General features: G+C 46.6%; 1 protein-coding gene across 1 annotated transcript in view; it reads left to right on the forward strand.

The window, feature by feature from the left end:
* Positions 1-21,575, forward strand: part of setd5 (SET domain containing 5) — a 49,679-nt gene extending 28,104 nt beyond the window's left edge. Inside the window, 22 exon segments of the mRNA XM_052527293.1 lie at positions 256-358; positions 838-1,082; positions 2,775-2,833; positions 5,943-6,130; positions 6,685-6,723; positions 8,320-8,771; positions 9,013-9,130; positions 10,225-10,334; positions 10,473-10,782; positions 10,993-11,076; positions 11,189-11,338; positions 11,433-11,810; positions 12,076-12,333; positions 12,546-12,669; positions 14,393-14,673; positions 14,893-14,949; positions 15,106-15,612; positions 17,756-17,786; positions 17,789-18,047; positions 18,458-18,585; positions 18,895-18,983; positions 19,085-21,575. Coding sequence (XP_052383253.1) covers positions 256-358; positions 838-1,082; positions 2,775-2,833; positions 5,943-6,130; positions 6,685-6,723; positions 8,320-8,771; positions 9,013-9,130; positions 10,225-10,334; positions 10,473-10,782; positions 10,993-11,076; positions 11,189-11,338; positions 11,433-11,810; positions 12,076-12,333; positions 12,546-12,669; positions 14,393-14,673; positions 14,893-14,949; positions 15,106-15,612; positions 17,756-17,786; positions 17,789-18,047; positions 18,458-18,585; positions 18,895-18,983; positions 19,085-19,747 — 4,633 coding nt within the window. The 3' untranslated portion in view covers positions 19,748-21,575.
* The last annotated feature ends 2,145 nt before the right edge of the window (positions 21,576-23,720 follow it).

A 23,720-nucleotide genomic window follows, 5' to 3' on the forward strand; every position in this document is an offset into this window, starting at 1 on the left:
GGAGTAGCTAGCTGTGTTGTGCTAAATGGCGACGCTTGCAAGCGAACTGTAACTGGCAGTATGGGATAATGGAGAGTGAATTAAATTATTTATTGGTTAAGCATTTAGTTCATCTTTGTTCTTGCAAGAGGAGGAACAGCCTCCAACTGTGCTAAGTACCTATCAGCAGTCAGATTTCTCGTTGTGTCTGTACCATTACTCTGTTACTGTCCATGTTTCTACTGCTTACGCTTTCATTCTCTCTTCTTCTCTCAGCCCTGAGTCAGTGGAAGCAAGCCCTGCCGTGAATGAGAAAAACTACCCCAACCACAGCTGTGTGAGTGCACAGAGTCATGGGTATCGGGGACTACCATATACTGTGAGTACACAGCTCTTTTCTTCCTTTGTCACGATGTGGCCAATTGTATAGGCCAGTCTCTCTCATATCTGACGATATCAACATTCCGATCAAGTATCTTTTTGTAAGATGTCCCTTGTGGACTTTTCGTCAGTATCCTAAATGAATGTGTCGGCCTAAGAGCGCGTAAGGCCAGTACAGTTGCAAGCGTAGTCTTGCATCCGAGAGGAAGGAGAGTCCCGCACGACATGCTAAGTATCAAAACGTAGCAAAAAAGTCGCCGCAAGGCTTCAATGCTATGAATCGCTAATGCTGATTAACACGTTCGCAGCGCCCTCGTGCGTTTTTAGCTAACATGCTGTATTGTCACGTACCATTTTGTTTGCCCTCATTTTCACATTCGTCTTCCATTTTCCGTTTCCCCTTCCTCTTTTTTTGTTTGTTTGTACCTGAACACCCATTGTTTGAAGATGCAACAGTCTTCCGTTGTGTGTTGTCAGGATCACAACTATGGCGCGCCCCCTCCCCCCACCCCACCCGCCTCCCCGCTCTCCCAAACCATCATCCCCCGCATGGAGCTCAACGGCGTGGCACGCGGCCCTACCTCCCGCTACCATGACAACGGCCGCCAGGAGGAGAACTCTGCTGACAGCGACAGCTCGTCGGAGGAAGAAGGGGCCGTGGCCAGCTGGTGCCACTGCAGCCTGACTCCGGATGGCTTCCTCATAAAGTGCGAGAGCTGCAGGTGAGAGCCGGCGGCAGCCATTTTGAGAAAAGGTTCTGAATACATTGTACACTCTGTGGAATGTCGTGTGTGTACAGTTGAAGTCGTAAGTTTACATACACCTAGCCAAATACATTTAAACTCAGTTTTTCACAATTCCTAACATTTAATCCTAGTAAACATTTCCTGTCTTAGGTCAGTTAGGATCACCACGTTATTTTAAGAATGTGAAATGTCTGCATAATAGTAGAGTGAGTGATTGATTTATTTATTTCATCACATTCGCAGTGGGTAAGAAGTTTACATACACTCAATTAGTATTTGGTAGCATTGCCTTTAAATTGTTTAACTTGGGTCAAATGTTTCGGATATCCTTCCACAAGCTTCCCACAATAAGTTGGGTGAATTTTGGCCCATTCCTCCTGACAGAGCTGGTGTAACGGAGTCAGGTTTGTAGGCCTCCTTTTTTCCCCCACAAATTTTCTATAGGATTGAGGTCATTGTCCATTTGGAAGACCCATTTGCGACCAAGCTTTAACTTCCTGACTGATGTCTTGAGATGTTGCTTCAATGATGCCATCTTTTGTGAAGTGCACCAGTCCCTCCTGCAGCAAAGCACCCCCAGAACATGAGCCTGTGCTTCACGGTTGGGGTGGTGTTCTTCGGCTTGCCAAGCATCCCCCTTTTTCCTCCAAACATAACGATGGTCATTATGGCCAAAGAGTTCTATTTTTGGTTCATCAGGCCAGAGGACATTTTTCCAAAAAAGTATGATCTTTGTCCCCATGTGCAGTTGCAAACCGTAGTCTGGATTTTCTATGGCGGTTTTGGAGCAGTGGTTTCTTCCTAGCTGAGCGGCCTTTCAGGTTGTCGATATAGGACTCGTTTTACTGTGGATGTATATAATTTTGTACCCGTTTCCTCCAGCATCTTCACAAGGTCCTTTGCTGCTGTTCTGGGATTGATTTGCACTTTTCACACCAAAGTATGTTCATCTCTAGGAGACAGAATGCGTCTCCTTCCTGAGCGGTATGACTGCTGCGTGGCCCCATGGTGTTCATACCTGCGTACTATTGTTTGTACAGATGAGCGTGGTACATTCAGGCATTTGGAAATTGCTCCCAAGGATGAATCAGACTTGGCTGATTTTGTTTTAATTTTCTTATGATGTCAAGCAAAGAGGCACGCCTTGAAATACATCCACAGGTACACCTCCGATTGACTCAAAGGATGTCAATTAGCCTATCAGAAGCTTCTAAAGTCATGACATCATTTTCTGGAATTTTCCAAACTGTTTAAAGGCACAGTCAACTTAGTGTATGTAAACTTCTGACCCACTGGAATTGTAATTTAGTGAAATAATCGGTCTGTAAACAATTGTTGGAAAAATTACTTGTCATGCACAAAGTAGATGTCCTAACCGTCTTGCCAAAACAATAGTTTTTTTAACAAGAAATGTGTGGAGTGGTTGAAAAAATAGTTTTAATGACTCCAACCTAAGTGTATGTAAACTTTTGACTTCAACTGTGTGTGACCCACCATCTACGTTAATGGTGGGTCACCACTTCTATTTGGCTTAGATTAACATAGACATAGTATAAGTCATATATTGAGAGAGATAGAGAGAGATATATATATATATATCTCACCTTGCTAAAGGCCTATAAGATCTGCAATTTCCTAATTGTGATGTTCTTATTCCTGTGATTTCAGGGGGCTAGACAGGAGGAAAGGAATGGACGGCCAACGCCGGAAACAAGAAAATGTGTCAGGTATGGTGAATGATAGACTACATAACATGCATCTCAATGTGCGTATTCCAAGTATGGAAAACGCATTCGGCCACCACATTGATGCACGGGCGTTACGTATATACATGGTGCCACTTGGCCTCAACTAAACTACGTCAACTCCATGGGCCAATTTTCCTGGACACTGATTAAGTTTAGGGCTTTTCACACATTGCTTGTAGCTATAGTAGTTCGAATCCGACTTTGATTTTTATCTGTTACGGTTGTATTTTTTGCGTTTGGGCAGGTTGGTTTCACATTGCCAAATGTGTGTTCATGCGAGTCATTTGTTAATGGGAGAAAATGGTCATGTTAAATCCATCAATGATTATCAAGAAGCATAACTTCTGTGTCTCAAACTTCATAAACTCAGCAAAAAAATGCACGTTTTTCAGGACCCTGTCCTTCAAAGATAATTAGTAAAAATCAATATAACTTCACAACTCTTCATTTGTGTAGGGTTTAAACACTGTTTCCCATGCTTGTTCAATGAACCATGAACAATTAATGAACATGCACCTGTGGAACGGTTGTTGATACACTAACAGCTTACAGACGGTAGGCAATTAAGGTCACAGTTATGGAAACTTAGGACACTAAAGAGGCCTTTCTAGAGACTCTGAAGAACAGCAGAAGAAAGATGCCCAGGGTCCCTGCTCATCTGCATGAACATGCTTTAGGCATGCTGCAAGGAGGCATGAGGACTGCAGATGTGGCTAGGGCAATAAATTGCAATGTCCGTACTGTGAGACGCCTAAGACTGCGCTACGGGGAGACAGGACGGACAGCTGATCGTCCTCAGTTGAAGACCACGTGAAACAACACCTACACAAGAACGGCACATCCGAACATCACACCTGTGGGACAGGTACAGGATGGCAACAACAACTGCCCGAGTTACACCAGGAACGCACAATCCCTCCATCAGTGTTCAGACGGTCCGCAATAGTCTGAGAGAGGCTGGACTGAGGGCTTGTAGGCCTGTTGTAAATGCAGATCCTCACCAGACATCACCGGCAACAATGTCGCCTATGGGCACAAACCCACCGTCGCTGGACCAGACAGGACTGGCAAAAAGTACTCTTCACTGACGAGTTGTTTTTTGTCTCACCAGGGGTTATGGTCGGATTCGCGTTTATCGTCGAAGGAATGAGCGTTACACTGAGGCCTGTACTCTGGAGCGGGATCGATTTGGAGGTGGAGGGTCCGTCATGGTCTGGGGCGGTGTGTCACAGCATCATCGGACTGAGCTTGTTGTCATTGCAGGCCGTCTCAACGCTGTGCGTTACAGGGAAAACTTCCTCCTCCCTCATGTGGTACCCTTCCTGCAGGCTCATCCTGACATGACCCTCCAGCATGACAATGCCACCAGCCATACTGCTCGTTCTGTGCGTGATTTCCTGCAAGACAGGAATGTCAGTGTTCTGCCATGGCCAGCGAAGAGCCCAGATCTCAATCCCATTTAGCAAGTCTGGGACCTTTTGGATAGGAGCATGAGGGCTAGGGCTGAGTGGGATAACATCTCACAGCAAGAACTGGCAAATCTGGTGCAGTCCATGAGGAGGAGATGCACTGCAGTACTTAATGCAGCTGGTGGCTGACTTACTTTTGATTTTGCCCCTCGCCCTTTGTCCAGGGACACATTCCATTTCTGTTAGTCACATGTCTGTGGAACTTGTTCAGTTTGTCTGTTGAATATTATGTTCATACAAATATTTACACATGTTAAGTTTGCTGAAAATAAACGCAGTTGACAGTGAGAGGACGCTTTTTTTTTTTGCTGAGTTTATTACTTTCGCTTTGGTCACCCAACAAAATGCGTGAGGAAACCGCGCAATATCTACTAACTGTTACAACGGCCGACGGAGGAGAAGAGTATACTACAGTGCCTAGTGAAAGTCGACACACCCCTTGCACAGTCTTCACATTTTGCTGCCTGAAAATTAAATGTAAAAATCCTTCAGATCTGAACGACTTACTCCACATATTCGAAGTGAAAGTTTGGTTTGCGTTTTGTCTTCACACCCCAGAGTTAATACTTCTTGGAAGCACCTTTGGCAGAGTTTACAGCGTTAATCATTTTGAAAAGTATTCTACCAACTCTGCACGACTCTTAGGGCAACATATGTCCATCGTTTTGGTCCAAATATCTCATGCTCAGTAAATTTGGTTGGGAATCATTGTTGGGCAGCAATATTTAAACCTCGACTCTGATTGCCAAGCAAATGTAAGTCCGGACAGAGGCTAGACCACTCATGAACACGCAAGACATCTTGGAGAGCCATTCTGGTGTGTCTTTGGCATACAAATCTAAATTTCTTGCTGATAAAACTATATCCCAAGGTTAGGTTTTCAGAAGACTGAGGCAGGTTTTCCTTTAACTTTTTACGTGAGTGTTGCTCCTTTGTCAGGATCAAAAGACATGAAACTCTCCAGTCCCTTCAAATGACAAGCATAACATGATGCTGCCACCTCATTACTTGAAAATATGATGTAATCCCTTTTTAGATGTTGTATTAAGGCCACAAAATGTGAAGACTGCAATGGGGTGTGTAGAATTTCACTTCCGGCTCAGTAGCCTACAGTGTAGCCCCCTTCTCCATTAATCTGCATGGGATGCGCTCATAAATGTGCTCTTACTCACCGTATGTTAAGGCACTGCGTGCATTTGATCAAATGATCGCAGTCAAACAACCAATAATACTGAATGAACCTCTGGTTCTTTTACTGTGTTTGGTCCGGGACTGCATGATCACCTGCAGCGAACCACACCACCGTACAAACGGAATCGTACCAAGATCACCCTTTTTGAGCGAACCACGGCGTGTTTACTGCGCTCCCTAGTGCGAATAGTGTTCACACCAGTCCAAACGTACTGACCTAAGGGAGAAAATGCGCCAGAGTTCAGAAAAAAACGTTCCAAACCAATTTGGTGTGAAAGCAGCCTTAGGCCTGGTCTAAAAAGTTAAATGCAGAATAAATAGCATTTTAGTCCGGGAAACCAACCCTAAGTCTTTACTGTTGGCGTGCCCAGGTGGAAACTAACTTTGCCAAGTACCTGTGAATGCTCAAGTCTCTCTTGCGCTTCTAGTGGGCGATAGCAGCGCCACGGAGAGTGGCGACGAGGAAGTGTCGCCCGCCACGGTGTCCTACACAGCAACGCAGCACACGCCCACCAGCATCACGCTCACAGTCAACCGCGTTAAGCGGAACAAGTCCAAGAAGAGGAAGAAGAGCACGGAGAAGGCCCGCGGAGTGCCCAAGGGCAAGAAAATAAAGGTAGGAACTTGGGAGCAAGAGCACAGTCCTCAAAAGAGCACAGTTAGCAAAGAGTCCTAAGTGTGTGTGAAATGCGAGACATGCCAGGCAAGAGTGCCAAAATGAAGTGCTAGCAGAAGGTGCCAGCCACCATTTGGGCTAAAGGCAGGCGGTAGCGACGGCAAGAGTATCCTTGCTAAAGACAACAATAGTATGGGGAAAATGGCCAAGTGTGCCAAATGCCACACATTCAAAGTGTGGAAAGGGGCTGAGGGAGCAAATGAATAACCCACAGCTAGGAAGAGGACCAAGATGGTGAAGTTACTTGTTTTAACTTGCTCTTAAGGCTGAATATGCCAATTATACCTCTAGAGGCCAAGAGAGAAGTTGCAGTCTTTTTCTAGTAGCATAAAGTTATTTTTGCTACAATATTTTGTGAATCTCTGAAACGTGGTAACACAAGTAGACCCTCTGAAACGTTGCCTAAGCGCTGTGAGTAGGAGACCCTCTGAATGCTGTCTAAACGCTGTGAGTAGACTCTGAAACGTTGAGTAAATGAGTGTCTGTCTTTACAGGCCTTCAGAGAGGGTTCTAGAAAGTCCATGAGGATGAAGGTAAGATGAATTCCTTCCCGAGGATCTTTTTAGTTATACATTACCAGTCAAAGGTCACTCAATGGAACCATGATGCTAACCGTGGCATTGATGAGTTCTTCATCCCATTAGCTACTGCTGTGACGTTCAATTATATACAGTACCTGTCAAAAGTTTGAACACCTACTCATTAAACTCCCCCACCACATTGTAGAATAATAGTGACGACATCAAAACTATGAAATAACATATGGAATCATGTAGTAAGCAAAAAAGTGTTGAACAAATCGAAATATATTTGATATTCTTCGAAGTAGCCTCCCTTTGCCTTGACAGCTTTGCACACTCTTGGCATTCTCTCAACCAGCTTCACCTGGAATGCTTTTCCATCATTCTTGAAGAAGTTCCCACATATGCTGAGCACATGTTGGCTGTTTTTCCTTCAGTCTGCGGCCCAACTCATCCCAAACCATCTCAATTTGGTTGAGGTCGGGCGATTTGTGGAAGCCAAGTCGTCTGATGCCGCACTCATCTCCCTCCTTGGTCAAGTAGCCCTTACACAGCCTGGAGGTGTTTTTTTGTCATTGTCCTGTTGAAAAACAAATGATAGTCCCACCGAGCGCAAACCAGATGGGATGGCGTATCACTGCAGAGTGCTGTGGTAGCTATGCTGTTTAATTGTGCCTTGAATTGAAGCATTTATTTGGGCTGCAATTTCTGAGGTTGGTAACTCTAACAAACGTATCCTCTGCAACAGAGGTAACTCTGTCTTTCTTTCCTGTGGTGGTCGTCATGAGAGCTAGTTTCATTGTGCTTGATGGTTTTTGCGACTGCACTTGAAGGAACTTTAGAAGTCCTTCAAATTTTCCGGATTGACTGACCTTCATGTCTTAAAGTAATGATGGACTGTTGTTTCTCTTTGCTTATTTGAGCTCTTCCTGCCATAATAGACTTTTACCAAATAGGGTATCTTCTGTATACCACCCCTACCTTGTCAAATGCTCAAATGCATTAAGAAGGAATGAAATTCCACAAATGAACTTTTAACAAGTCACACCTGTTAATTCCAGGTGACTACCTCGTGATGCTGGTTGAGAGAATGCCAAGAGTACAAAGCTGTTATCAATGCCACGGGTGGCTACTTTGAAAAATCTCAAATATATTTTTATTTGCTTAACACTTTTGGTTACTACATATTCCATATGTGTTGTTTCATAGTTTTGATGTCTAAATTATTATTCAACAATGTAGAAAATGCAACAACAAAAAAATAAAGAAACCCTTGTATGAGTAGGTGTTTCCAAACCTTTGACTGGTACTGTATATCAATGTATAAACAAACTTCACAGCAGTTGCTAATGGGATGAAGAAATCAGTGCCACTTTGTTAGCATCAGGGTTTCATTGAGTGACGTAAAAATGAGAGTGACGTACTCCCATTTTATTATCATATGTTAAGTTGATATAGAGCACAGTGCACCACCCACCCATGATAACCCATTCATCTAAGGGGAAGAAACACGGGTTGTAGACCTGACATGGTCATTTATGAAAGGTCTTAGAATGGAGGTGACACTACACGGCTCTGAAGTAAAACCGTTCTCCTCCCCTCCCCCAGAACTCCACTACGGAGGCCAGCGCAGTGGACGAGACCACAGCGGAGGGCTGGGAGAGCCGCATCCGCCAGTGGACGGACCAGTACGAGGAGGCCACGGCCAACCAGTACAGTGCTGACGTCCAGACACTGCTCCAGCTGCACCGCGCCGCCACCGTTACTGTTGCTGCCGAGGGCGTGGTAGTGGGCGATACAACGCCAGCGACGACCTCACCGGCCCAGGTCAACGCCTCGGCCAATGCCATGGACACAATTAACCGAACGGAGCTGGCGTGCAACAACACGGTGCTTGGCTCTCAGATGCAGTTACAACTGGGGCGGGTGACGCGTGTGCAGAAGCACCGGAAGATCCTGCGGGCGTCAAGGGATCTAGAGCCAGACACCCTGATCATCGAGTACCGGGGCAAGGTCATGCTCAAACAGCAGTTTGAGGTCAACGGACACTTCTTCAAAAAGTATGCATTCGTTCATTACACTTCTCCATATGGTTGCAGAATTCCCTAAACGTTCCCCCAAACGTCCATGCTTTTTCAAGCAGGCCCAATAAAAATGTGGCATCTTTGTTTAGTTTTTTTGAGGTAATATGTCAAATCTGACATTTTTAAGGTGGAATATTTTGGTTTTCATATGCTGCACCATTGCATGGTTTTTTTATGAAGAAAATACACATGTTGACATGATTTTGACTTCTTTTAGGCCCTACCCTTTCGTGCTGTTCTACTCCAAGTTCAACGACGTAGAGATGTGCGTGGACGCGCGGACGTTTGGGAATGACGCACGCTTCATCCGGAGGTCCTGTACACCCAGCGCAGAGGTCAGCCATCTTGTTCTGATTTTTTTTTTTCTTCAAGAAAGTCATTGGGTGCATCTCAGTAGTTTACACTTACTCCCTCATCTCCTCTCCTTTAGTTCACTTCACTCATTTGAAATGTCAGACCAGGTGAATTTAGCTCTCACCTTTCCTGGGCTCTTGCATCAGCATAGATGAAGGAAAAGATGGGGAAAGGAGGCCATTTATGCCTATTGAGACTCACCCTTCTGGAGCAGGAGTCTCCAACAGGTCGATCAAACAATTTTGAAAGTAGGCCTAAATGCAATTTTCCATGTGTTCCATCGCAGACTTTCATAAACCAATCTCACAAGTATCAGACACCGCAAGCTCCCAGATACTATCTATTCAACGCAACACTGACATTATCCCACCCCTGGTTAGCCACCCGTTGGCTTAAAAAGCCAAACCTAAAACAATATCTGCCAATTCATGTCCAGAAAAGTTTCCCCTGTTTGTCTGTGGTGCTTTCCACACAACCTCCTCAATGAGTGTTAACTGCATTGTGGGCTTACCTGGCAGAAGTATATCACTATTGTTATTTGTGAACTTTGCCTTGAAATGAGCAGCAGCAGTACAGAACCAGCACATTTGACGGCACTTTCCTCACTCGCTAGATGTGCAATTTAAAGGGGAATTACACTAATCAATGTGGTAGTTTTCTTCCAGACCTAATAAAACAAAATGTCTTCTGATATGATTTAACCATGGACTCAGAACATCCAATTTTGTTGTTTCTCTATGAACAATTGTCATTTTGAGAGTGAAATACTGAAATCTAAAGCCAGGAAAAATACAAGTGAGTAAAACAATTTTATAATAAATCACAGATTTGAAAGTGCCCCCCTTAGTTTTTTTATTAACCATTATTTTACCAGGTGTGTTTCTAGAAAACAACGCACTGCTTTCTCTTGTACAGGAAGCACCTGGGGAAGAGTTGCAGGGGAGAAGAGAAGAATGTGCCTATTTTGAAAGCGAGAAAAGCTTAGCTTGCGACGTGTTGGAGACCCCTGTTCTAGGGGGGGGAAATGGATGCAGTCCTAGCCAAGCTAATACATAATGTCTTCTGTCCCCTCCAGGTTCGGCATATGATCGCTGATGGCATGATCCACCTCTGTATCTACGCCGTCACGCAAATCCTCAAGGACGCAGAGGTCACCATCAGCTTTGACTACGAGTTCAATAGCTGGTCAGTGTCAATCAAGTATATCTGTAAAGACTTTTTATATCAGCACAAAGTACAGTTTTGCTCTTCTCTCTCGACCCTAAAGTGTTCATCTGGGTTTTAAAAAGCACACGAGAAATCATTTTGTTATCGTTATTGCAGTAATTACAAGGTGGACTGCGCCTGCTACAAGGGCAACCAGCAGAACTGCCCCGTGCTGAAGCACAACCTGAGCCCACGCGAAACCCTGCTCTGCCAAGCCGCGGGGTCGCTGCCCCCGCCCTCTCAACTCCCGGCACCCACGGGGGCCGAGACGCGGCGGCGGAAGGCCCAGCGGAGAGAGATGGAGGGGCCAGGTGGCGGCAAGGGACCTTTCGGGATGTCAGATGACAGTAACCAGCCGCCCGAGGAGAGTGGCGAGGTCCGGGAGACGCTGCAGGGCAACGTCAGCCTGGGCAACAGTGACACAGAGGTGTGTGTGTTTGTCTTGGTGCAAAGGTGTGTGTGTGTGTGTGTGTGTGTGTGTGTGTGTGTGTGTGTGTGTGTGTGTGTGTGTACATATAGAGAGACTGGGTGGATGGGTTGTAGAGAATTTTACAACTCATGTGGTGCTTTCCTACAGAGACACACGGGGGGGTGTGTGCACTGTGTAATGAAAATGTATGCGCCGTATGTGTTACAGGAGGCACTCCTAGATGGGGTGAAGCTGGAGGAAGGAGAGGAGGAAGAGCTGGACGAGAACGGAGTCCTCATCTCTAGTAGACCGGTATGTGTCACATCTCCGCCCTGACATAATTCCTGTTGCACCAACCAACCCACTGTCACTATCAAATCATAGTGTAAGTCTGCAGTTCGTAATCCACTCTCTGTCTCCGTAGAAGAGGACGCCCAGCACAGGGGGCATAGATGAGTTTAAACAGGAGGGCCTGGAGTCTGTAGAGGGGAGCGGAGGGAACCCCACGGGGGTTAACGCCGCGGCCCACCAAGCAGGAGTGGGGATAAGCACGCGCCGTGCCACCTACGTCACCGTGAGTTAGACTTTCATCCCTCTTACCGCCACATTCTCTTTTTGAACTTTGTGACCAATTTTCCAATTTCAATATTGTTCCCCCCCCCCAACAGAATCTCTCTCTCCAGGAACCCTCCTTAGCAGCCGACGCAGACAAGGCCCTGGTGTGTACCGCTCCCCTCCTGGCCCCTCTTGCGGTGCCCCCCAAGCCTCCCCCGGCCCGCTCCTCCAAGCCACGGCCTAAGAGCCGCATTTCGCGCTACCGCTCCAGTTCGTCGCAGCGAGCCCGCCGCCAGCGGCAGGCCCTGGCCCTGCAGCAGGCAGCCCTGGAGCAGGCGGTGGTGGCCGAGGGGCAGGAGGGTCCCCTGGGGGGACCCGGGACAGAGCTGAGGCTGGGAGACGGAGCATTGGGAGCTGGGCAACTCCTTGACGGAGAAGGCCTGAGTGCTCTGAACAAAGGCAACCTTCGCAACCTGCCTAAGACTAAGAAGGTGAGAGGGATGGGGCCGACTTCCAACTACCATTTTGTATTTAATTGTTATTATTTATTAAACATTTAATGAACCAGGACAACTCTTTAGAGTTTTTGTATTACAACATGTATAGTCCAATATACACAAATTTAGAATTTGTCAGTCTTTTCCACAATTTGTTAAAAATAATTCCCAAATTTTTCGCTGAAAAGTCCCTTTTAGAATTTGGCGGTAACGAGTCTTCCAGAATTTGTTTGCAAATAATGATCTCCCCCTCCCCCAGTATCTGGTGACTGAGTGGCTGAAAGACAAAGTGCTGGACAAGGTAGTCCTGCAGGAGGCGCCCGCGGTGGAGAGGCAACTGCGCATCACCACTGACCCCACGGTGCTGGCGACGACGCTCAACATGCTGCCGGGCCTTGCGGCCTCGCCGCTCATCTGCACTGCGCCCAAACACTACGTGCGCTTCGGCTCGCCTTTCAACCCTGAGCGCCGGCGCCGGCCCGTCAGTGTGGACGCCACCTACGGCTCCTTCAAGAAGGTAACGGTGGAGGGAGTTGTGGAAGTTGTTGGGGTCAATGGGGAATAGGGGTACATGGAAAATGTAATGTGATGTGTAGTGGGTGAAGGACAGGGCTGTTAGAAGTGGATGCATCCCAAGTGTGCACTTGTCTACTACCCTTCATATGTTTGAAGGATATTCAGTGTTCCGGTATTTTGTCTGATGCCTGTTTGTATCTCCCCTATGTGCAGAGATGGATCCAACAAGCCCAGGATGAGAGCGGGCTCTGCTCTGGGGGCCTGGAGGACGGCACTGAGTCCACCTCTTCCCACCAAAGTAACAGCAGCAGCTCCACCCCCAACCCTTTCAAAGCCGGTATCTACAAACTTTTTTTTTTTTTTTGTCTGTTCACTGTCTTCTAACAAGTCTAGTAGCATTTGTAATCTAAACTCAGCAAAAAGAGTAATGTCCCTTTTTCAGGACCCTATCTTTCAAAGATAATTAGTAAAAATCCAAATGACTTCAAATCTTCATTGTGTAGGGTTTAAACACAGTTTCTCATGCTTGTTTAATGAACCATGGACAATTAATGAACATGCACCTGTGGAACGGTCGTTAAGACACTAACAGCTTACAGACTGTAGGCAATTAAGGTCACAGTTATGAAAACTTAGGACACTAAAGAGGACCTTTCTACGGACTCTGAAGAACAGCAGAAGAAAGATGCCCAAGTTCTCTGCTCATCTGCGTGACCGTGCCTTAGGCATGCTGCAAGGAGGCATGAGAACTGCAGATGTGGCTAGGGCAATAAATCGCAAAGTCTGTACTGAGAGACGCCTAAGACAGGGCTACATGGAGACAGGACGGACAGCTGATTGTCCTCGCAGTGGCAGAACACGTGTAACACCTGCACAGGATCGGTACATCCGAACATCACACCTGCGGGACAGGTACAGGATGGCAACAACAACTTACACCAGGAACGCACATTCACTCCATCAGTGTTCAGACTGTCCGCAATAGTCTGAGAGAGGCTGGACTGAGGGCTTGCAGGCCTGTTGTAAATGCAGATCCTCACCAGACATCACCGGCAACAATGTCGCCTATGGGCACAAACCCACCGTCGCTGGACCAGACAGGACTGGCAAAAAGTGCTCTTCACTGACGAGTTGTGGTTTTGACTCTCCAGGAGGGGGGGGTGGTCATCCTCCTCCCTCATGTGGTACCCTTCCTGCAGGCTCATCCTGACATGACCCTCCAGCATGACAATGCCACCTGCAAGACAGGAATGTCCGTGTTCTGCCATGGCCAGCGACGAGCCCGGATCTCAATCCCATTGAGCAACTCTGGGAAATGTCTGGGAACTTGCAGGTGCCTTGAGTGGAAGAGTGGGGTAACATCTCACCCCCAGAAATGTCTGGGAACATTATTCAGGTGTCCCATGTCTGTGGAACTTTAATGGGGTCACATCTCACCACTTACAGTCATGTGTGCATACATTCTACTTTGGTCCCGGGATCGAACCCACTACCCTTGTTCAAGCGATGCTCTACCAATGAGCTCAGAAGGACCAGTTTGTTCATGTTTATGTCAGTTTATGTCAGTTTGTCTCAGTTGTTGAATCTTATGTTCATACAAATATTTACACATGTTAAGTTTCTTTTTGCTGAGTTTAGTACAGACCTGGTTTATACTATTCCAAGTCTTTCAAATACTTTGAGCATTTTCAAGGTGGACGATGTTTGCACTTTTGGGACTTTTTTTTGTTTGTTCCATTGCAAGAGGTCAGCCAAGCACAGCTGCAGCATTTGAAAGGTTCCTAATAGTTGAAATCGTTTTTGGAACCCGGGTCTGGTATAGCAGTCTTGCTGTCGACGAGCACTCTTCCTCAGACGTGCCAGTATTTAGCGTTGGCTATTGTTAGTCTGGTATTGTTTTACTTACTTACTTTATCCTAATTCGTCAACCATGTACATCATTTTAAGTGAACCTAACCCCAAACGAAGATCCTTTTCATCGGTGTGCGCTGACACCTGTCACAGCAGATCATCTGACGCTATATTGCTTTTCTTTCCGATTGAAAAATAAATAAATAAAGAACTGGCGGCGCCCCCCAAGAAGCGGCGGTCCATATACGGCCCGGAGGTGGAGGCAGCGCCGCCTCTGCCCGGCTCAGAAGAACACGGTCTGCTGCTGAGGCCCCTGTCGCCCATCACTCCCCCGCTGCCGTCGGACCAACCCCTGCCTAGCCCCGCATCCTACGCCGCACTGCTGGGTTGCTACGGCGATGAGGAGCACCGGCTGTCCAACGGCATGGCTGCCTACTCGCCACTGCCCTCGCTGCCAACCAGCCGCTGCAACACGCCACTGCAGTTTGAGGTACTTTGGAAGGATGTGGATAAACACACACAGGACATACAGAAATACACACACACACATGCTCGCACACACACAGGACATACTGAGCATGTGTCAGTGGGGTACCAGAACATATGACATTTCTGTGTACAACGCTACAGTGCATAGACATGGTTGTTTTCACTGTGCTATCGATCTGTTTCTAATGGTATTTCACGTCTCTCTCTTCTACCCATCCAGAACATATCATCTCCAGAGGCTTCTCCTGTGCACAGGCCAGAGTCCATCTCTCCAGAGGTAGGCATTCACCTCACAGACCCAGAGTAACTGTTAGAGCACTGGAGACTGGGCTAGATGCGTTAGGGAACACAGGACAGATGAGGAGAGGTGTTTGTTTTTTTTCTTTTTCACAGGTTTTGTAACCTTGTTTCCCTCTTCATCCTCCACCTGTAGCCGTGTCTGCAACCGGACGTTGACGCCCCGCGCTGCGCCCTGCAGTTCCCCAACCTGTCCTCGGGCCTCGATGGCCCTGTGCCCGCCATGTCAGACGACTTCTCTCTCCTCTTGGCAACGGGGCCTCCTCCCCCTGACACGCAGGGGCCGCTGGCTTCCATGGTGGGCGGGGGCGGCCTCCTCACTCCCCTGGCGCCAAGCACCTTGTCCGAGTCGGCCCAGCAGGCCAGAGAGCAGAGCTTCAGGACTGAGTTCAACCTCATCTATACCTGCTCCCCGCTCAACGCCAACCTGGGCAATCCCGTCACCACCGACAGGCGCCTCAGCCAATCGGAGGGCAGCTTCTCGCCGGCCGAGTCCTTCTACAGCACCGTGAGTGGCCAAGGGCCTCCGGCCGAGGCTGGGCCTGACTCTCTGTCGCCCTACGGCGAGCAGCACTATGGCGGGGGCTACCCAGACAGCGGCACCCCTCCCCACCACACCAGTAACCCACCGCAGAAAAAGAAGGCAAGTCTAACTCTCAACGTTTTCCTGCTTTTTTTTTTTTTTTTTTTTTTCAAAAAATGTACTATTTAACAAAGATATTTGTGTTTTAAATGAAACTCCCAAATGGCGGTATGCTAGGTAGATCATGTCTGAAGTGGTAGTATGGAAGAAGTGCCTACATGATTATTGGTATAATGTCCAAATTTGAGGGGAAAGAGTCATATTGAGTGTGGTAGAGTATGTGGAAACTGAATGACTACTTGGTCATTGTAGTATTTCCTTGCTTTGTGTTTTCCATTCACTTTGTGTCGAATAGATCAAGTGGGCTCAGTGATTCCACGCCGAGATGATAATTAAATCAAAATAGACGTGGGGTAACAATTGTCATACATGTCTTCAGAAACAAACAATGCCGTACTTCTAGAATGATTTACACATTTTCTCTCTCTCTATGTGTATTCTGTCTTTCCTACTGCAGCTAGCCCAACAGGTTTTGTGTTCTGTCGACCCTCTCCTCACCCTCCCACCCCCCTATGCTCCTCCTGAAACCTTTGCCAAGTCTTTCTTCCACTGTTTCTACCAAGGCAGAGGGCCAACCTGCAAACCGTTAGTCTGCTGACAGGACAGCCAGGTTACCAGGCTATAGCAGTAAGACGTGAATACAAGACAGTACACAATATGGTGAATATTTCCATACCATTTAGAAGTGTGCATGTAAATATTGTTTGGCATCCGCATACACAGCCCCGCACCAAACTCCCCTTTTCCAAAAAAAAAAAAAACCTACATGACCTATTATATCAACATCTCTGTGTCAGAAACATGGTCACCCCGTTGTCTCGGAGCGCCGTGCTACGAGCCCGATGCTTCATGGTGTCGTCTTCAGGCTGCCGAGGTTGAGCCAGGCCCTGTGGGCGTCGGCTTCACTGGCCATTCGTCTATGGTCCATCTCATCCATAGTTCTGTGCTCGCATCCCCTTTCACCAGCCTCGAGCCATACCAGCAGTATGGCCAATGCCCATCCAAGAACCATACTAGCACCCCTTCAAGTGGCACCCCTAAGGGCCCAAGGACAATCAGAAGGTCCATAAAAGTAGTCTTTGGAGCCCGAGAAGCTGGGTTTGGGGCCCAAGCAGAATCAAAAGGCCCTAACAAGTATAGTAGTCCTCGGGTCCGAAGACCCTACTGTGTGGAGATTCTTCATGTCCTAAGCCTCTAACTGCAGCTCTAAGGGTCTAGATGGGGCCTCCTGGCAGCCCTGATATCGGACAGTCCATTCAGGCAGCCTTCATCTCTCTCATCCCCCCTCCCCCCGTTCCCTCCTTGAGTCTCCTGCCTGTTTCATGACGACCTTCTGCCGAGCTGCTCTCTCTCTCTTATTTGTCTCTTGAGTGTGGGTGTATGTACCGTACGCGAGTGCCCTGTCGTTCTGTTTTTGTCGCCCCCCTTTCTGTTTTGTTTCTTACCTCCCAGTGGTTGCTTTGTGTTGTGATGTTTCATTTGATAATGATAAGTTGCCTGTGCTGATGTTTCAATGTTGGCCCGTTACTAACTATCCACAAAGAACAAAGGCTTCATAAGTCAAAACAGAATGGTGGTGTGACAAAACCCATTTTAGAATATGATAGCTTCCTGATTCTGGTAATAACATTGATGCCAGTATCAATACTCTGGTACAAAAAGCCATTTTCTTTGCCATTCAGCAGGGTTTTGTCCCGACACTGTAGGGAGAGCGTGATAAAGCTACCCTGGATTGCTTCGTTGTTTGTCTGTTATTGTCAAAGTCGACTCATTCCAATCGTCAGCCAAGGTATTGTATTTTTGCACCTCTGTATCCACGTCAGATAACCACAGCAACTGAGGATGTTGACCCACCATAGAACTCCCAGGATGGTAGAAGTAGTAGATTGGTGACCTGTGGTTGCTCTTCCATTCAGGGTTCGGTAACATTTTTGGATGTTTGGTCAGTCCGTTGAATACGTGTAAGCGAACGTGCATTCAAGGTAAGTCGTCTAACAGTTGAGTTGATGCATGACGTCCTGACCATACTGTACTGGTGAGTAATCACTGGTGTCGCAATGCAACCAGTGGTAGTGTGTGTGTCATGGGACTAAGGCTGTACATATGACTGACTAGGGATGGCTCTTTTCCCTCGACGACTCAGGTGTCTCTGCTGGAGTACCGTAAGAGAAAGCAGGGGAGCAGCAGGGACCCAGAGCCCGGGGTAGCTCCCTGGACACCCGCCCCAGCTCCATCTGTGCCAGCGCCAAGTCTCCCGGAGGCCTCCGTTCCTTCCACCTGCAGCCCCCAGCCTCCCCCCACAGCTCCTTCTCCTCCCCCACCCACTCCTCCATCCCCCAGATAGAGGAGGTGAGCCCCCCAGATAACCACCACACCGTCGCCCCTGGACCACCAACACAGCAACAGTCCAGGGCTCAGGAAGGCACCAGCCACTGGTAAGACTAGACACCGGCACCACATCCTCTCACAGCACTTTGTTCCCTGTCACTTAGCATTCACTTGTCTTGTTCGTGTGCAGTTGACTTCAAGGGTAACTGCACTCAAAAATAAACATTTCTTTAGATTTTTCCCAGACCTCAAAAATGGTCTCCTGATGTGGTTTAAGCATTGTTGTGGACTTGGAACATCCAATTTAGTTTTGTTTTTCTATATATTTTTTTTAAAAGTGACTTATAGCGAAACCTGACAATATCGATGAAAAACAAAACTGAGTTTGGGGAAAAAAATCAAACGGATTCGGCAACAATAAACTATTGTACAGATTTTATAGGGTCTTATATAAGCCCATTGTGTGTGTGACTTAACATACTGTACATGACGGTGTTGGTGTTTTGCTTCGATCCAGGATGGTGCCCACGACAGTTGAGCGGCTGAGAGAGGGCCAGGGTGTCTTAGAGCGGGTACTGAGGGGCTCCCTCAAGATGGACCGTGTGCTGAAGAGAACGGACTCCTCGGTTACAGACAAGGACCCTGGTACTGCGCTCCTTTTCACTACCAGGTTTTTCTCGTTTTCACATGAATGAAGTAGTAGGAAATTCAGGCCAGACGTCCTCCTGTCCCGATTTTTAGACGAGACTTAAACATAGACCTCTAGTCTGAAATATAGAGGTGTGTTTAGGCTGGTTTGTCTTGGGTTTTCTCGTCTAAGGTTTTTGTCTGAAATGTAGCTACAGTATCTAGTCTGGAACAACATTTGCCAAATTCATTTCAGATTCTGAGGTTTCAGGGAATCCGCACGCATGAACCATCTGTTCAGCTTGTGTCCTGTTACGTTTATCCCAGATGCAGACCGGTATGAGATCCAGACGGTACCCCTGGCCTCTCCCATGAAAAGCCCACAGAGATACAGCCCGTCTGTCTACACACACCAGGTATGGTGTCCCTTGTCATTTGCGAGAGTTGAGTGTTTTTTGTTTCGCCTGGTTTTATACTAGGGTGTCAGGAAGTATTTTGTGTGTTTTCTCGTTCTAAGGTGCAGCCCCCCTTATCGGAGGGCCACCAGCAGACAGTGGACAGTCCAGCCTTCCTTCAGCAGAGCGTGTCCTCTCCATTCCGTGGTTCTTACAGTCCCTCGGCTCCCCCTCCCTCAGGCCAGGGCTTCTACTCTCGCCTGTCCTCCCTCTCCGCCCTGTCTCAAGACCCCTCGCAGCAGCATCAACAACAGCCCCTCAACTCCCTGTCCTCCTTCCCCAACCAAACCACCTCCACTGCAGACTCGGCGCTGTGTGGGGCCTCCAGACCGCCAGGAGGCAACCTGCACCAGCCGAGCGGCAGCAGCAGTATGGACGGGTCCCACGTGTACAGTGGCGGGAGCCACCTAAAAGCCAGCCTCTTGAACAGCGGGTTGTCAGGGTCTCCCACCCCTGGCTCCAGGGCTCACGGCAACCCTAAAACAGACTTTGGCGCCGGTGCTGTGGGGAACCCGGCGTCCCACCACGCCTCCAGACTGAGCCAGCAGCAGGCGTCCCGGAGCCTGAAACCAGGCAGCCCCGGGCAGACAGTGCTGCAGACCGGCTCCAGGCTCCTGGCGGCCTCCACCGGCCAACACTACCCACAGCGCGGGACACCCCTCAGTCAGTTCCAGCACCCACCCATACAGGGGTCAGGAGTAAGGACACAGTCAGGAAGCTTTTAGGATGTTGTGTGTGTGTGTGTTTGTTTGCTTGAGCGTGTGTGTGTGTGTGAAATTGTGTACCTCTTATCTTAAACCCTGTGGAGAAACTAGGCTTGGGGGAGGGGTTATATACAGACCTAAGAGGAGTAAGGACTTGGCTTCTTGTATGGATTTCTCCTTATTTTCTGTCTTTTTTTGTTTTATCTGAAACTAAATTACTGCATTCTAAACATGGCTAATTGAGGAACTTCAACATCATCAAGGAATCAAATGAAAAGAGAAAAAGACATGTTCAACAAAGTGTCATTTTGAAATTGCCCTGACATGAACAGACTGTGTAAAACTGGCTAAGTAGATGGTGAAACTCGACCACGACTATCTGTACAAAGTGTTTTCTTGGTTTTTGTTTTTAAAGAAGCGTACCTATTGTTTTGGTTCCGGATTTGTTAATGCTGAGATGGCAGGTGTAACTCAGCAGAGACTTTGTCACGGTAACTTTTTGGATTTGGCTAGAAGCCGGGTCAGTCCTGCAGTATGTGTTTCGTTTGGAAAGGGGAAACGATACTTGCAAAAGTGTATGTGTGTATCATCCATTATAAAGATGCAGAGGGTGGCAAATAAGAGCTGCCTAAAAATCATTCCTTATGATTTCCATTTTTTTTTTTTGTCTCAAACTTAGTCAATTTCTGAAAACTCTTGATCTGTATTTTACTGTTCAAAGATTTTTCTGCTCTTTTAAAAAAATATATATTTTGTTTCCCACGTGACTGTTTTGATTTGATGTATTACTATTTCACAGTAGATTTGCTATATTATACTTGAGTCATACAGATCTTGTAATTCATGGTGCTGCAGTTGTTTTTTTTGTCTTTTTAAGTTATTTACATTCAAATCCAGTTATGTTCCGCACTCAACCGGTTGATTCAGCTCGTTTTGTTATTTGGAATCAAGACTTTTGCCAGAAATGCATCTTAGTAATCGTTAACTTTTTATTCTGCTGGAGCGAGAAGTAAGAAGCAGAGTACTTCATTTAAATTTTTTTTCTTTACTCCGTTGTTGGGTTTGTTGTCTCTTGAATCCTGTCGGATTCTTTTTATGAAAAGTGTATTGAGAATATATTTTTTTTTCTCTCCCTCTGACCAATCCTTGCATTCCGTATGCCACCTAAGAAAATAAGAGGATAATCTATGGCGGGATTTGTTTGAATGGTATAAAAAAAAAAAAGAAAGAAAAAGCTGCTGTGTTCTCCTTTATTTGTTTTCTTATTTTTACGCGGGTGCTGCTTCAAGACGTTTCCCTTCCCACAGAATGCTGTACCTCCATTTTAGTAGGGTCTTCACCAACTGAATACAAAACAAAAAAGATGAAAATCACACTGTGGCGTTAACAAGTCATGTGCCATGATCACTGCAGTGGGACTTTTAATCCATGTTAAATGACATTGCTGATGCACACTGGGGGATGTAGTCTCCTCGTGACAGACGAGACCGCAGAAAGATGGACATTTTTAATGGAACTCGTTCGGACGTTCTAGTTTGGTTGGGACTAAATGTCTTTGGGGAGCCAAGAACCACACTGGGGCTTTAAGGGAAGGTTTTGGACAGAGGGACTTGTCAAGTGTCCAGTCAAGCTGACCTTTCTTATTGCCTCATCCATAGACAAAGGGTACTCACTTGTTACATGAATGTTTGACCGAAGACTTCAGAGAAATATGTGACACAATATTACCAGCACCTAGAGTGAAGAAAGACAAAACCCTAAAATGAAACAAATGAGAATGTAAGATCATGTGTACTTGTATAAAATGTGTTAAACTGTACAAAGAAAAATATAGTACACTAAATTTGCAGCATGATATTTATTTTCTGGATCTTACCGATGGACAGATTGGGATGACAGTCTGTCCAGAAAATCTGTTTCGACACAAAACCGGACAGTGCATTTCTTTTTCTGGGGAGGTTTAACTTTGTTTTGATTTAACAGCATAGTGGTAACTATTTGGACTCCCCATCCAAAAGATATAATTAAATACATTTAGTATTTTTAAATTGGCCATTTTTTAAATATTTCATGCAAGGACAATCCTAAATGTACATTTTAGTAATTTATCAGACACTTATCCAGAGCAATTAGGATTAAGTGCCTTGCTCAAGGGCACATCAATTTATTTGATTTATTTACCTATTCTGCTCAGGGAATCGACCCGGCGACCTTTCGGTTACTGGGCCAACGCTCTTAACCGCTAGGCTACCTTCCATCCCATCTATGATATGTTGTGTATACCCCCCAAATCTGTGAGGGGAAAGATGAAAAAAATGTCCACACAGTATGTTAAACTGCCATTTTTCTTTTATTAGAAAGAAATTATATACATGAAGTCAACAGTGAAATATTGGCATGCATCTCCTTAGCTTAACAAACTAAGTGATGCTAGGGTGCTTAGCAATACGTCACTGAGGCTTGCGTAAAGTTGCAAATTCAGACGTGCACCAAAATCTCGGTGTCGTGTGAAGTCGCGAAGCCTCTGGAGTACGCCTAGTGAAGTGTAAACCCAGCATACGTTTGTGAAGTTGACCGATGGCGCTCTCGCTACCTTTCACATTGAAAACCTAATCAGGGTGCGAAAGCGCCACTTAGTCAATGTCATATAGAAGATTGAACACCTACGAAAGAACAGAGAGGGAAATTATAAAATGGGGAAATGGCTATAGACCTTTTTGTAACACTGCGTGGTAATGACGGGTGTCTGGTTGGGGTATGGGCGCCCACACTTGGGCAGCGGAGTGTAATAGCGTTGACATGTATAATGCAACGCCATTTGTCTTGCGTACCTGTCGCGAGGGGATACATGGTCTGTCCTCTTAGAAGGGCAACGCAGTTCACCAATCAACTCAGTTGGTCCCATGTACCAGTGGTCATTACAGTAAGGCGACGGGCAGGAATCTGAAAAAGCACATTGGGACGATGGGAAACTGTACACTGTGGAGTTGGTTGCTACTTTTGCGGTACTTGTTTGACAACACCTTATTAGTATCCATGCCAACTGAGGAGATCCTTTGGTCCAGTTAAATGTTTTTACAGTCAATATTGTGCACACACTGGCACCCAACTCACAGGATGGGAGTTGGGGTTGTTCAATTCGGGAATTGGTTCCTCCTTTTGAGAGAACCAATTCCCAAATTGAAGGTCGAGTGGGGTTCTCTCTGCCGCGTAACTGCTTCATTAAAGGGTCCACTGCCAGAGTCTTGCCGTCTTGTATTTTGACTGTTGGGGGCATCGGTGTGTCTTCCTTCACCGGATCCAGCTGTAGGCACGGCACTCCACCTCCGGCAACTCCTTGTAAACGATGCGGTAGCCACACTCTGTCGAAACCCGCTGGCACTTGTTGGGCCATGTGGTAGGTTTCATCGGTCTGGGGATACGGACAGAAACCAGGCACTTTGTGATATTGGCAAACAGAATTCCTGTTTGGCTTTAGCATATTTTTCTATGGGTCACTGTTGCATACCAGTACTCAAATTTTGTAAGGTCACGTTTTAACTTAGCTATTAATTTGGTTTGTTTACTCACGAGAGGCAAAAGTAGCCATTTTCATGGCAGTAGCACTTATCACAGCCCCTGTAGAAGGTCTGTCCAGGCTGAAACTGAACCTCCTTGTAAATACACGGACCTGCAGTCAGAATACAGAGATCAATTGACATTGATAAAAACGTACCGGTTGTTAGAATGCACTGTCAATCTATCTGGCTATGGCATGCACAATTGCAAAGATTTACAAATAAACTCAGAGATTACTGCCTGATACCAATCTGACCCTGAATAAGTAGACCTGCCCTGCTGCACCCTGCGCTGCCAGCATTATTTCAGTTGGCCAGTAGATGGAAATGTTACACTTAAACAGCTGAACAGTAAAGCGTTCCATTCCAAATAAGTCATGACCCAAATTGAGAAATGGATTCATGCAATGCATGTGAAAATGTATTATCACAGATGT

This window comes from Oncorhynchus keta, chromosome 10 (genome assembly GCF_023373465.1).
Source record: "Oncorhynchus keta strain PuntledgeMale-10-30-2019 chromosome 10, Oket_V2, whole genome shotgun sequence".
NCBI lineage: Eukaryota > Metazoa > Chordata > Actinopteri > Salmoniformes > Salmonidae > Oncorhynchus > Oncorhynchus keta.